Consider the following 13,721-nt stretch of genomic DNA (forward strand, 5'->3'; position numbering starts at 1 on the left):
TTATAAATATGTAAATGCAAATTAATTCAATAAATAATGTTTATTTAAAATTTACATTGATTGTTTCATGAATTCAGAATGGCCCCCCCCCATCGACTTACGCAATAATATTTTGGGGTAATGGTTAAAAATGGTTAGACTCTATTCTCTGAGTTGATGGGCGAGAAAAGTTTATAAGATTTCTTTGTTGATGTCTACCTATAAAAAAGGTATTGTTTCGATCTATGCAGAAGTATTATTTTTAAACAAGCTGTTAAAACTTTTGTTTGTAAATAAATATTCATATAAATATATTTTACATTTTGAATTGTTTTCTTTGTTTAAATGTTTGTTTTTTTAATATTTGTATGTAATCTTAAATTATGTTAATTTTGAGTTTGCTGCATAAAATATATTTGTATATTCCTATATTTAAGTTTTCATGGGTATCTCCCATTTGTCAGAATGCACTTGATAAAGTAAAGGTAGAAAATGTTATCACGATGTTTGAATCGCTTTGGTATTTTAGGGAAAAAATTTAAGAATAGTTTTAAAATATGAAATAATTTCTTTATCGCATTATTAATGGATCGTTATCTTATCTACAAGCAAATTCGGAAAATTTGAATGAGATAAAATATTCCAACGAAAATATAGAAAAACAAATATATTTTTGGGAAAACGATAATTATGGTAAAAATAAATGAAACACAAACAATAGTTTCTAAATGACCAGATTGTCAAGTATATATTAATACTCAGAAATAAATTCCAAAAATGAATATTTGGAAAACGTTCTCTCAAACGATTTTACAATAATTTACTCTTTAACTAATACCTCGTCCATTAAAAGTTCTTCTCGTTCTATTTCCAAGCTTTCTTTATCATGTTCTTGTCCTTTGACCGGATTCTGAGTGTACAGGTAAACGGCAAATAATACAGTGCATATCGCCATAACTGTGCTCAATGCTATTGGTATATGGAACAAAAAGTAACAAAGTATCGCTGTGAAAACTAGTTCCAAAGCACTGGCAAATGTCTTAAGAATACTATTTAATTGTTTCAAGAAGAAACTAGTTATAATGCCAACAGATGCATTATTGATCATCAAAATTATAACTTTAAAATTCATAATTTTGGCCAAATTATCGTACTGGAAGGCTGTCGAGAGATTCCCGTGAAACAGCAGGACTAGTATGTTGCAGAAAATCGAATCTAAATACATAAAGACATTTTGCACGAAAATATTTACATTCGCACCATCATTTTTCAATAAATATTCATTATATACACCGGCGAAACACGAGCACAGCATTTGGACTAGTATCAAGACTGTACTCCAACTAAATAGATTAAAACCATACATTTTGGCATTCGAGTCAGCAGACTCAGCATTAAAATCCAATTGTTTCAACATGCAACCTAATGTCAAAATTACTAAAGACAGCCATTGTTTCCCCGTTAAAGTCTTCTTAAACAATACCTAAAAATATTAAAATTAGTAAATTTTCATAGGTTTAAGATTAATTAATATTACCTGAAATAGTATAGCAGTAAAGAAAATTCTAAATTGCAAGAGAAGATTGTATGTTGTTGGATCAAAACGAAGTAAATTCTCAAATGATAAATTATTGTAAAGGCAATATAGGAATGCCGGTATTAAATATAAAGCTAGCACAGTTTTATTTTTAACAACATCTTTCACCAGGCTCTTTGGTTCATTACTAAAACAAATCAATAAATTAACAGTCTACCATTGTTAAATATTGATAACATTCACTGTTTCAGGATATGCTAATATGTATAATAATGTTTATTAACTTACTCTTTACAATATAAACCAACTGATGCGAGGAGCTTCAATGTTTCTGTTAATAAGACAACTGTAGCTACATTATACTCATACCGATTACTAGATGTTTGGGATGCAGTTACCAGTATTCCTAGAATTCATTAAAACTTGTTCCCATTCTAACATACAATTGTCATTCATTACCGTGATTGCAAAAGAGGATGATGTAGAGGCTGAATATGATAAAACTGGATTTGCTAGGAAACAGCTTAGAAAAACTTTGTATGAAAGACATTCTTTGCGTTTGCATTGTTTCCTTATTAAACTAATTAATATGGAGTTACGTTAATGACATCTTGCTAACTATTTTCAATTATGCACAAAAATAATGTTTCAAACATTACATACGACAAAAATAATAGAACTGTTCATAAATATGTCAAACCCATTGATAAATACTGATTTGGCCTACACTCCCATAAAATCTCCTTAAGTATATACAACCAAATTAACGCGATTGTATCAAATAGAATTAGTTACTTCAGAATACTTGCGAATGTTTTTAGTAAATTTTTATTAATTCACAACTTATTAAATATGATGATAAATCTTAATCATTGCATTAAATAAATATAATTTATCTAAATTAAACGCAAAATATATCTATTGTCATAGATATTTAAAATAGATAAAATTGTCTTTACTACCGGAGACATGCACTGGATGTGAGGAACACAGATTTGCAGGAGATCACGCGTAGAGAAGAAATTGCAAAGTAGTTACAGATGTATGAGAAGTTGTCTAGTATTAAGGGCGGCATCAGATATTTTCATTGGAATGCGGAAGTATGAAATAAACGGTTTATGAAACTCGGATTTTTGAAAAAGTCGGTAGTGTCGATGGTGTCGGCTTTGACCTGACTGCAGACAGGATACGACAGATTGCGAGAGATCTGCAGTTCATCTGTTTAGGATGAATCTTTTGGATTCTCCGAACTGTGACTGTAGCTCCTTGGCCACCGTCTTTATTGCTATATTACATTAATATTTTGTAATTAAATTTGAAAATAATGTGTAATTATTAAAAAGGTGGCGCTGTTAATATTTCATTTAAAAAAATATATATCTTTAAAAAACAAATGCGCACTTTGACAGATGCTAATTAAGTAGTGTCAAAATTATTGGCAAAACTTAATTGCGTCAGCACGGTCCTATGAAATTTTAGTTCCGGGTCCTCAGACTGTGCTGATTACAAGATTGTGGTTAGGTTTCATTAGAGCAGGTTAGAGGCGCGCCATTTTGTGCGTGTGTCAACTGGGGTGTGCGGCTTGTCGGATGGTGTTGGAGAACCACAAAGATGTTGCATAATCTTTTCTATTAAATTATTAAACAAATACGGTGTGTGTGTGTGATAGAAAAAACGCAATATACGTTACAATGGGTGAAAGTACAGGTAGCTTGCCTTTTCCTCGATGGCAAATCGCGGTGGCTTTGGGAGCGACTGGGGTCGTTGGTTTAGGTTATTGGTACCTGCGGCAACAATCGACCCAAAGCAAGAGGAATGCTTTAATAAACAACATCAATTCGGTATCAATTGAGGATGTCCAACAAGATCCTGTTGATGAGAGCCCATTGCAAAAGGCACAGAGGTTAAAGAATGAAGGTATATATCATATCTCATATTTCATTCAAAAAACTTCAAGTTTTGTTATTTTTAGGAAATTTACATTTTAAGAAAGGACATTACAAGGAAGCTATTGACATGTATAACAAGGCTATAAGTGAATGTCCTGAAGGTAGTGATTCAGATCTATCAACATTTTATCAAAACAGAGCAGCAGCCCATGAACAATTGAAAGAGTGGGAAATTGTCATTGAAGATTGTTCTAGTGCATTGAAACTTAATGTTAAATATGAGAAGGCATTGTATAGGAGGGCTAAAGCATATGAGATTCTAAAAGATTGGGAAAACTGTCTAGATGATATAACAGCTGTATGCCTTATCCAAGGCTTTCAAAATCAGAATGCTCTGCAAATGGCAGATAGGGCTCTCAAGGAATTGGGCAAGAAGCGTGCTTCAGATGCCATGAAGACGCGCCAACCTCAGCTGGCTTCTAAGCAGTTCATTAAAACATACTTCACGTCATTTTCGCAAGATCCTGTCTACAAATTTTTGATGAAAACTGATGAACCTATGGGCGAAGGAGAGCTGAAAGGTTTCTTGAAGGCAAAGATGCTGTTCGCAACCGAAAAATTCGATGACATTATTGCTGCTTGCACCGAAGAAATAAATTCTAGTGAATCTGAGTCAAAGTATATCTTCGAATCGTTGTCTTTGCGATCCGCATTTTATATGTTGTGCGGTCGGCAACAGGATGCGCTTGATGATATGAACACTATTATCAACTCGAATGATGTCGATGAGAAAATTAAAATCAATTCCATCATCAAGAGAGCATCTTTGTACATGCAACGCGGCGACATTGAGACTTCTCTTGCCGATTTCCAGAAAGCCGCCGAATTAGGACCAGAAATTGCAGGTAAATTGGATTAGCGTTAATAAACTTGCTTTTATAAAGTTATATAAAATTATCGTTTTTAGATGTGTATCACCACAGGGGACAAATTTATTTATTGATGGAAAGAAATAATGAAGCTCGTGATGACTTCGATAAAGCTGTTAAACTAAATCCGAACTTCGCTATAGCCGTCGTCCAAAAATGTTATGCATATTATAGATTCGCTCTTATGTCGCAAGATATCGAATTGTTGATGAAGGTTATGGAAGACTTTAGAAAGTGTACTGAAAAATTCAATACATGCTCCGAAGCTTATGTGCTTTACGGCCAAGTTCTTGCCGAGCGACAAGAATACGAGCAGGCCGATGCTTTGTATGTGAAGGCCATCGAACTTGAACCAAAAAATGCGACCATCTTAGTTCATCGCGGTTTGCTGCATTTACAATGGAAAGGAACCGTCGAATCGGCAATCGATTTAATGAAACAGGCCGTCAAATTGGATAATAAATGTGAATTTGCTTATGAAACGTTAGCTACAGTTGAAGTGCAAAGGTAAGGATAATCAATTACTTATATGACCTTTAAGTAATATCATGATTTCCCAGGGGTAATTTGGTAATAGCAATTGATCTCTTCAATAATGCTATAAATTTAGCTAGAACAGAAACTGAAATGTCGCATTTGTACTCATTACGGGATGCTGCTGTGAGTCAACTGAAGGTTACCACAAGGCTTGGACTTGGGCAGATGCTCAACAAAATGGGTGCTTAAGAAAATTGAATTTCCTTTTTTTTATGTTGAGTGAGAATCGAAATTTATAAACATTATATATACAATTAATGATTTATTTTTGTTTTTCTTTTCCAATAATGTTTAAGAAGAGTGAAATTATATATCCTTCCATTGGGGTTGCTCTCGTTGGAAATAAAAGTAAGGCAGCATCAATGGTAACAGTTCCACATGTTTTTTTTTTGTTATAATTTCTAAAGATTTTTTATTTTACTAAAGAAAAACCCACAGGATTTGGCGCATTCCTATGAAAGTGTATTTTTTTTCTACTGTAGTGATTCCTAGTTCCAATTCATTGTTAACGATAGAATTAGTTTGTTAATAAAAAGAAAATCGGTAAAATAACTTTGTTTTATTTATCTATGGCATTTTCCATTGTGTGATTATCGTATAGAGAAAAAAGAAGATATCACTGAATTGGCAGCGAATGTTGATTACTTTCAAACTTCCGTTGGCAGCACAAGTTTTATACTTTTCATTTCAATTCATTCGCCTGATCAACTTGAATCACCAACGGATTTGAAATGTCACTAAGGCAGAAAGGTTAAGGCTATTAATTAAAACACGAAACAATTAACATATTATCTGCGCCAACGGAATAAACTCGTTGATAAATAAGATACACAATAATAGACTGCGCTTTGTTTATATGATAAACAATGGTTATGCAGTTGTATGGAGTACGTGAATGCATAGAACAAATAATCTACGTGATGGAAGTTTTATATATATTTCTTCCTTCGTGAAATTATATCATCATTAATTGAAAAAATATAATAACCTTTCGAATTCTAATAATAATTAATTATACATAGTTTATTTTTTAATACATTTTTACACACACATTTTTAATATTTATATCACTATAAGTTTACATATGCTAAGGACTAACTCTGTAACTATATAGTCAATGAAAAAAAAAATAATAACAAAGATTACATAAATAAATATTTATAATTAAAATGAATATAGAGAGTTACATTAAATACATAGCGTTCGTGATCTTTCTTCTAGCAAACGCTGTTTGTTTTAAATAAAAGTAAATCTAATAATATCAATTTAAAAAGAAATGCTAACGGCGATTATAACATAAACGTGTTTTTCTCTCTCTGAATAAACGCATCCGCCGGTAATTGAAACGAAATATAATATATATTATATAAATATAACTTAAAAACTGTGTTCCATGCAATTTGTCATTATCTAAGTGCCATTTCTCGTATATCTATATAATGAAAGTAAAAGGTTTCCTGGGTTAGTATCAAAATTGTGGTGGAGCAACATTATCATTAAAAAAAAAATCCAAAAATGAATTTTCCCTTCATTATCATGTTTATCTTCTACCTTATTAAAATATCGTTACATTTACCTTAATTAACGCTATAGAAAAGAAACGCTTCAATAGACCTGCAGTATTCATCATTATTATTATCAATGTAATCCATGTTCGCTCCTCATCGCTCTATCTGTTATTATCGCAAGGATTCTTACAAACTATGTTCCATTCACTAAAAATGTATACTTTGTATGTACAAAATGTAGCGATTACATTTCACGTAGCGGTAATACAAAATGCAACAGAATTATCATAATAAATTCACGTTCCTTCCTTTCGACTCGCGGAAGAATTATAATAATAGTAATTAATCAAGTGGAATTTAATTTGGTTCAATTAATATCATAATTGTATATACAAATGTTATTCCGGTCGTGTATGTTTGGTTACCTAGATATTAGCTCGAAATTTAATTTGCATTTTTTTTTATATTTACATCTAAATCTAAAAACAGAAAAAACAAAAAGTATAAAAGAAACCTGTAGAGAATATATTTGTCCTGTCTGCTGTGGTATTTCTTTTTAGTTTTTGCCTTTTTTTCCGATTTTGTGTTTTAATTTAAAATGATATATCTTTCATATATATATATATTTATAAAAAGAAGGGAAATTTAAACGAAGACCTTAGCTAAACCATCAGCGCCGGCGCTGGCGATATAAGGCCTCGACGGATGGAAGGCTACGTCGAGGATGCTTTCGTCAAACTTCTTGCGATGAGCTGTTATCTCTTGTACGCAAGTCTTGTTATCCATATGCCACAACCGTATTGAACAATCATGTGAACCTGTATCAAATATATCATTAGTAATACAAATAATAATATATCAACAAATCACAAGCAAAGAAACCAAGAGTTTAAAAAAATTAATTACATATATGAACTATTTTAAAACCATATAGTTAACACTTGTTACTTCAACATAAACATTAATAATAAATTTAAAAGTAACATATTTAATATATTTCGTATATATTTAAAATCGTATTACTTTAAATTTGGTTTATGTATATTTGTAAATAACAAAAAAGGAAAGAATTTAGAAGATTGAAGTGTCTGAAGGTTCTCATAATAATGGTAAATTAGAAGAAAAATCAACAAAAAAAACAGATATTAATATTGATTAGCAACAAATATTGCATATCATTATGTAATATTATAAGCAACTGCTGAAGCCATTCCAAATAACCTATGTTGAAACTTTTGTAAGCTCTGAAATGACTTAAATAGATTTTTTGTATAATAATACTTTGTTTAAAGCAGTTACATCAATGCTTCAAGATATTTGAGAAATACTGTATCTTTTTAAATATAACTGTTTATATTCCATAATAATATACTATATTATTGTATAGAATAAATAAAAATGTAAATTTTACCTGAGAGTAAATAAAGTCCATTTGGATCCACTGCCAAACTTGTGACGGCGTCCAAGTGGGCAACCATCGAATGCACCATTTTACCAGTATTGTTGTCCCAAAATCGAATATGCCTATCTTCATGTGCAGTCACCGTCAGTGGAATTGTTGGATGACACACAACGCGATTTATAAGCCTAAATGAACAATCAAAATATAATTATAAAAATAAGGAATAAATATAGATAATTAATACCTGGGCGCAGCGCTAGATTCTCCTTCTAATACAACAACCGGTTTATTTGTTTCAATATCAAAGATAACGCAATTCGCGCTTGAGAAAGCAGCTACCATTTTAGTAGGGTCGTCTCGACAAAAATCAACACTACTCGGAATACCATCAGCTTTCGATTGATACCAATTTAGGCATTCGTTACTGTACAGCATTTTACCCTAAAAAAATACGTATATAATAAAATTAAGTTGGATCACCGAGATTTGAAAATATCGATATTATTGTTTTGCATGACAGAAAACTAAAGTAATAATTAATAGTTAATCTAATATGTAATAGCAATTATTATTAATTGTTAGTTGTAGTTAATACTTGAATGATTTACATTTGCATATTACTTACAGTTTCTGCGTCATGCATACGTACATCTGTTTTGGGCTGCCAAAGCCTGACAGTGCCATCCGCAGAGCAGGACAATAATAATTCGCGTGTTTGATTATGATGCATGGCGAGTCCCCATACAGCATCAGTATGGCCTTCCAATTTTTTTTCCAAAACTTCCGGTTCGAAAAGGTCGTAAGGATCAATATTGCAACTAGGTGTATTCCAACAATGAATGTATCCATCCAGCCCCCCGGAAAAGCATTGCTCTCCACTTGCAGACATAGCTAAACATAGTACTGGTCCTTGATGTGACCTGGATACGTTAAGGATTATTTCATTAAATATAATTTATAAAAGCCCATTACTGTATTGAATTTGTAATTACGGAAAAATAATAGTCAGCAATTAGATAAACTCACCTGAATGTATATAAAGGTTCAACGTCTAAGGAAGCAGACTTTTTCGCTGGCACCGTTTTCTGAAGATTCCATAATTTAAGTGTATGATCCTCACTAGCCGTAATGAGCACCGGTTCGGTGGGGTGGAAAGCTAAGGATCTTACACCATCAAAGTGACTTCTTAATGTGTATTTAGCGTTCCACGCTTTTCTAAATGATTCCTTACTACTAGCCATATCGTAGGTACTTTCAGCTTCATTATTAACAGTCAACTGTGCCAATTCCCCTAAACCCAAACCTTGAACAATATTATTATCTGTTTGGTAAAAACGCTAAGCTATATAAAAAAAATATATATATACCTAATGGTGCATCTATATTTTCATCGTCGTTCATGCCCATTGTGGTCCGCCGTCCCGGTTGTCCCGTCGGTTGAAAGGGTTTATTCCAATCCCCAGATTCGCTTTTATTAATATCTTGCCTCTGGTCTTCAGATTCCGATAAGAGATTCAATTCGTTCAGTACTTCCATTGCCTCCGCATCAACATCATCTAAATATGCGAAAACATTATAATCCTCGTTTTACACAAATCATTATATAATAATACCTTTTCTTTTCACGCTTTTCACATCATCATCAATTTCATCTTGTGTTTCTAAATCTACTTCATCACTCATATCATCTTCATCCTCCATATCAACATCAGGATTTGAAAGAAAATCTAAGTTGGCCATGACTGCTGCCTCTGTATCCAACATCATGGACTCAGCCAATACACTTGGTTGTGGTTTCTTTGCAGGAGTCCTCCGACCTGTGTTGGTATCTTTAAATGTAAAAATAGGATTATTATATTAATTAACAAAAAAAACAATGAATTGATTTTTTAGTTTAATAAATAAATCATTATTTATGTTTAAATTACATAAGTTTAGTATTTTACTTTCACACTAATCAGGATTTTACTGTATTTTGAGCTCATACAACTTAAAATTTGTGAAGGTATGAATAAAAATACAGCTATACCCACACATACTGCTGCTTTGATCAGTGCGGATTCAATATAGTAAGGTTTGATAATTTTTTTTAAATAAACTAAATTTTAATTGAGGAAAATCCAAAAAAAATTAAAAATTAATACACCAAATTATTTTTTATACGTAAACGATCGTTTTTTCTGAATACCGTAAATCTCTGTTTGTTCTCTTTACTTTTATGCGGTTTTAAAGTACTTGATTAGGCCGGATACAAACATTGTCGAATATTGGTGGCACTAATAATCTGCGCTATGTGATGTCTTATAAATCATTAATTTGTGCAATATATATTACCTTGAGTATCACTAGCACGTTTATTGGATTCATTACAATTGACTGAACCTCCATTTAAATTTTCTTCTTGTTCTGCATTATTATTAAGCCCTAATAAAGCTCTAACTCTTGTTGATCGCACATCTATAATTCTATCTGTATAACCAATTTCCTATAAAAAGAAAATAAAGCAATATTTAACATTATTCATAAGTCATAATAAATTTATTAGTTACTTGTAAATATTGTCTAAGCAATTGCCTTCCTTGCCTCCAACTGGCATTAGAAACTGAAGTATAAGGAGCTTCACTGTCTAGTTGTGAGTCAACATTTAAAGCAGGATCATCCAGTACAGGTGGTTTGATGTCACCTTGTTGCAAATCTACTCCATACTTCAATTTATGGAACTTGGCTCGTTCTTGTTTCAAAGCATACTCCAGCATTTTAATCCTCCTCACTAAATCATTCTTGAGGTTCTCTTGACCTTTTCTTTCACCTTGTAAGAAAGCAATTCTTGCCTGAAAAAAGTGCATGCAATAAAGATATTTGTTGACTTATTTTCCTAAAATAAATGTAAGTTCTTTGTAACATACCTGCAGTTCAGCTTTATCAACTTCCCATTGTGATCTTTCTAATTCAAATCTGGCCCACTCATGTTGAATAAAGTGGAGGATTCCTGGTATGGAGTATTGAGGTTTTGGATTGTTTTTCTCTCCCTGTTTGTTGTTTGCATTGTTCTGGGGCCCCCCCATTTGGGATCCATTCTGGTGGTTTAAACTTTCTTCCATTTCACCACACTCACTGCTTTCGTTTTGCATACAAAATTATCCACTGAACCCCCAAAAAAAACCTCACCAATGCGCCATGTCTATAGAAGTGTTACCCTAATATCTGAAAACTGTAACAACCTCCTCCACCTCCTCCCCAAAACCCGCACAATGAAGCGGGTCGCGATATGCCTCAACGAAAACAACCAACAATAAATAACTAACTAACTGACGAAACGAAGGAATTGTGACTGCTTCACAAATAAATCCAACACATAGTCTTCTCTTAGTTGCCCAAAAATTGTTATACGAATATGCAGCGAAACACGGCCATTGACAAACGGGATTTAGTTCCGATTAATGTCACTTCTTCACCCTCTTCCTTCCACTTCCTTATGTTCGTTATGTGCCCTACAATGTTCTCTTTCTTTCACAGCTGCTCAATGGCGGCGCTCTGGTCGTCTGCCACAAAACAACCTGCTGCAAACTTTATAATACCAAAAACCACTAGATTTCAAAATACTTAACTATCCTTTATTTGCTAATATTTATCATTACTTATTCTCCTCACTTATATAACAAATTTATTTCAAATATACTTCACTATTGACTCTAAATAAAATGAAAATATATTAGTAAATGTACTTATTTAATGAAAAGCAGACAAACCATAATAACTTAATTAATCAAAATGTATATGTTTCTAAACACCGGACGGTATTTGGAAACAATATAGTAATCATAAATATGAGCAATTTATTTATATTTAAAATTTTAACCATAGTTATATCATTAGTATTCATATTAACATTAATGTTTTTTCATAGTTTTTATAAATATATAAGTACACAATCATAGAAATTCATGTTACTACAATTGATTTGATGAAACCTAGAAAAGGTCATAATTGTAATGTTAATTATTATATTAAAAGATATATATTTGCTTATATGTTTCTGAAAATAACGACCAAAACTCTTTAGTTTTTATCTACCCCGTATATGAGATTGTCTACTTATGCAGTAAAGAGATTCAAACTCCCTAAAAAAGTAAACTTTTAAATTTGATAATATATAGTATAAATACTTTTGCAAAAGTGTATATATATATTTATACAATAATTAGTGGTGTTTATACTAAATCCACTATCAATCAGTAATATAAAATTTATCTGAAACTATACAAATAGATAAAATAGTTTGAATTTGAAATAATTGTTAAGTAATAAATGCATAAGCAGACGTATAGCTGTAATTAAGAATATAATTCATAAAAATTCTAGATTAATATTGCGTCATGTTTATTAATAAGAAATACTCAGAATTAAGTGGATTTTATTTATAGAACACTTGACGTTAAGAAACGTACGAAAGTTAAGTAATGTAACGCATTTAATACTTGAATGGGTGATCCAGAATGTATAAATTTGAAAAAAAAAACAAAATCAACTTTATAAATTTTATTTAGTAAACATAATTTACATTAAAGAAAAACTATATTAAAATATAAATATGCTAAATATTATAACATCCTTCTGTTACTTATTTATACACAAATTAAAATAATATAGAAATCAAGTGATATTTAAATGTGTGACAAAAGAGAATGGACCTTTACAAAAATTTTTCGCACCAATCATTTAAGCAGTTGAAGCATTTCTGCGACTGGTCGGAATTAGCATTGCAGGTGTCTTTCAGCCATTCCTGAAATTTTTCTTTGTTTTTCTTCAACACTAAAAACTGTCCCAAGACCACATACGCCTATAACAAACAATTGAACAAATTATTAAAATAAATTATATTATTCATATTGGATAATATTTATGCACTATTTTTTTTAGTATTTATATAATACTAATACATCCATTTTTTTACATAAATAATCTTACCTTATCAAAACCTGCAGCTATTAGTTCGCTTCCTAAAGTTTCAGCAATGCCGGCCAAATCCGTTACGGGTTTATCTCTCATGGGTTCCAAAACAAAATTACGATGTTTCTGGGTGAGTCCTGTCATCTTGAAATTTGATAACATATAGTATAAATACTTTTGCAAACGTTTATATACAAAATCCACTATCATAAATAATCTAAAATTTATCTGAATCTACACAAATAGATAAAATAGTTTTAATTTGAAATATTTGTTAAGTAATAAATCATAAGCAGACGTATAGCTGTAATTAAAAATATAATTCATAAAAAATTCCAGATTAATATTGCATCATGTTTATTAATCAGAAATACTCAGAATAAAGTGGATTTTATTTATAGAACACTTGACGTTTAGAAACATACGAAAGTTAAGTAATGTAACGCATTTAATACTTGAATGGGTGATCCAGAATGTATAAATTTGAAAAAAAAAAACAAAATCAACTTTATAAATTTTATTTAGTAAACATAATTTACATTAAAGAAAAACTATAAATCAGAGAAATACACATCTATATTATGTTGAAATTATGAGTTTCGTCTTAAACATTACAGTTCTATGCAGTTAGATCATATAAAAATATATAACTTTATCAGACATGTACATATCATAATGAAAGTTGAGTGTTTTAAAATATAAATATGCTAAATATTATAACATCCTTCTGTTACTTATATATACACAAATTAAAATAATATAGAAATCAAGTGATATTTAAATGTGTGACAAAAGAGAATGGACCTTTACAAAAATTCTTCGCACCAATCATTTAGGCAGTTGAAGCAGTTCTGCGACTGGTTGGAATTAGCATTGCAGGTGTCTTTCAGCCATTCCTGAAATAATTCTTTGTTTTTCTTCAACACTAAAAACTGTCCCAAGACCACATACGCCTATAACAAACAATTGAACAAATTATTAAAATAAATT

The 13,721-nt window shown here is 31.1% G+C and overlaps 4 protein-coding genes and 1 pseudogene across 8 annotated transcripts; 1 reads left to right on the forward strand and 4 right to left on the reverse strand.

Moving 5' to 3' along the window:
• Nucleotides 1-697: 697 nt before the first annotated feature.
• On the reverse strand, nt 698-2,228 carry LOC108560061 (CMP-sialic acid transporter 1). The gene is made up of 4 exons (XM_017917489.1): nt 1,976-2,228; nt 1,805-1,922; nt 1,517-1,703; nt 698-1,462 (listed from the first exon to the last, which is right to left on the reverse strand). Exons 1-4 carry the CDS (start codon nt 2,079-2,081, stop codon nt 800-802), a joined length of 1,074 nt encoding a protein of 357 aa, XP_017772978.1. The 5' UTR covers nt 2,082-2,228; the 3' UTR covers nt 698-799.
• Nucleotides 2,229-2,896: 668 nt separating this feature from the next.
• On the forward strand, nt 2,897-5,420 carry LOC108560066 (mitochondrial import receptor subunit TOM70). Of its 3 annotated transcripts, XR_001890967.1 has the most exons (6): nt 2,897-3,433; nt 3,489-4,310; nt 4,373-4,841; nt 4,895-5,090; nt 5,168-5,236; nt 5,298-5,420. XR_001890967.1 is itself a non-coding variant. In XM_017917495.1 (5 exons), the coding sequence occupies exons 1-4, from the start codon at nt 3,208-3,210 to the stop codon at nt 5,058-5,060; spliced, it is 1,683 nt and encodes a 560-aa protein (XP_017772984.1). In that variant the 5' UTR covers nt 2,897-3,207; the 3' UTR covers nt 5,061-5,090; nt 5,168-5,420. The 3 variants fall into 3 exon arrangements, 2 of the variants coding, with proteins under 2 accessions (XP_017772984.1, XP_017772983.1); XM_017917495.1 differs by having other exon boundaries at nt 5,168-5,420; XM_017917494.1 differs by lacking the exon at nt 5,298-5,420 and having other exon boundaries at nt 4,895-5,236.
• A 631-nt stretch (nt 5,421-6,051) lies between these two features.
• On the reverse strand, nt 6,052-11,275 carry LOC108560067 (striatin-3). Of its 3 annotated transcripts, none has more exons than XM_017917497.1 (10): nt 10,688-11,275; nt 10,331-10,612; nt 10,116-10,266; nt 9,395-9,610; nt 9,149-9,337; nt 8,808-9,072; nt 8,407-8,701; nt 8,026-8,222; nt 7,791-7,966; nt 6,052-7,197 (listed from the first exon to the last, which is right to left on the reverse strand). In XM_017917497.1, exons 1-10 carry the CDS (start codon nt 10,910-10,912, stop codon nt 7,025-7,027), a joined length of 2,169 nt encoding a protein of 722 aa, XP_017772986.1. In that variant the 5' UTR covers nt 10,913-11,275; the 3' UTR covers nt 6,052-7,024. The 3 variants fall into 3 exon arrangements, with proteins under 3 accessions (XP_017772986.1, XP_017772985.1, XP_017772987.1); XM_017917496.1 differs by having other exon boundaries at nt 6,055-7,197; nt 8,808-9,084; nt 10,688-11,274; XM_017917498.1 differs by having other exon boundaries at nt 6,057-7,197; nt 8,431-8,701; nt 8,808-9,084; nt 10,688-11,273.
• Nucleotides 11,276-12,364: 1,089 nt separating this feature from the next.
• LOC108560062 (barrier-to-autointegration factor-like) lies at nt 12,365-12,908 on the reverse strand. Its single transcript, XM_017917490.1, has 2 exons — nt 12,750-12,908; nt 12,365-12,621 (listed from the first exon to the last, which is right to left on the reverse strand). The coding sequence occupies exons 1-2, from the start codon at nt 12,891-12,893 to the stop codon at nt 12,475-12,477; spliced, it is 291 nt and encodes a 96-aa protein (XP_017772979.1). The 5' UTR covers nt 12,894-12,908; the 3' UTR covers nt 12,365-12,474.
• A 325-nt stretch (nt 12,909-13,233) lies between these two features.
• LOC108560063 overlaps nt 13,234-13,721 on the reverse strand; it is a 720-nt pseudogene continuing 232 nt past the window's right edge.

The sequence above is a fragment of the Nicrophorus vespilloides genome, unplaced genomic scaffold (assembly GCF_001412225.1).
Source record: "Nicrophorus vespilloides isolate i.1.1-1 unplaced genomic scaffold, Nicve_v1.0, whole genome shotgun sequence".
Lineage (NCBI taxonomy): Eukaryota > Metazoa > Arthropoda > Insecta > Coleoptera > Silphidae > Nicrophorus > Nicrophorus vespilloides.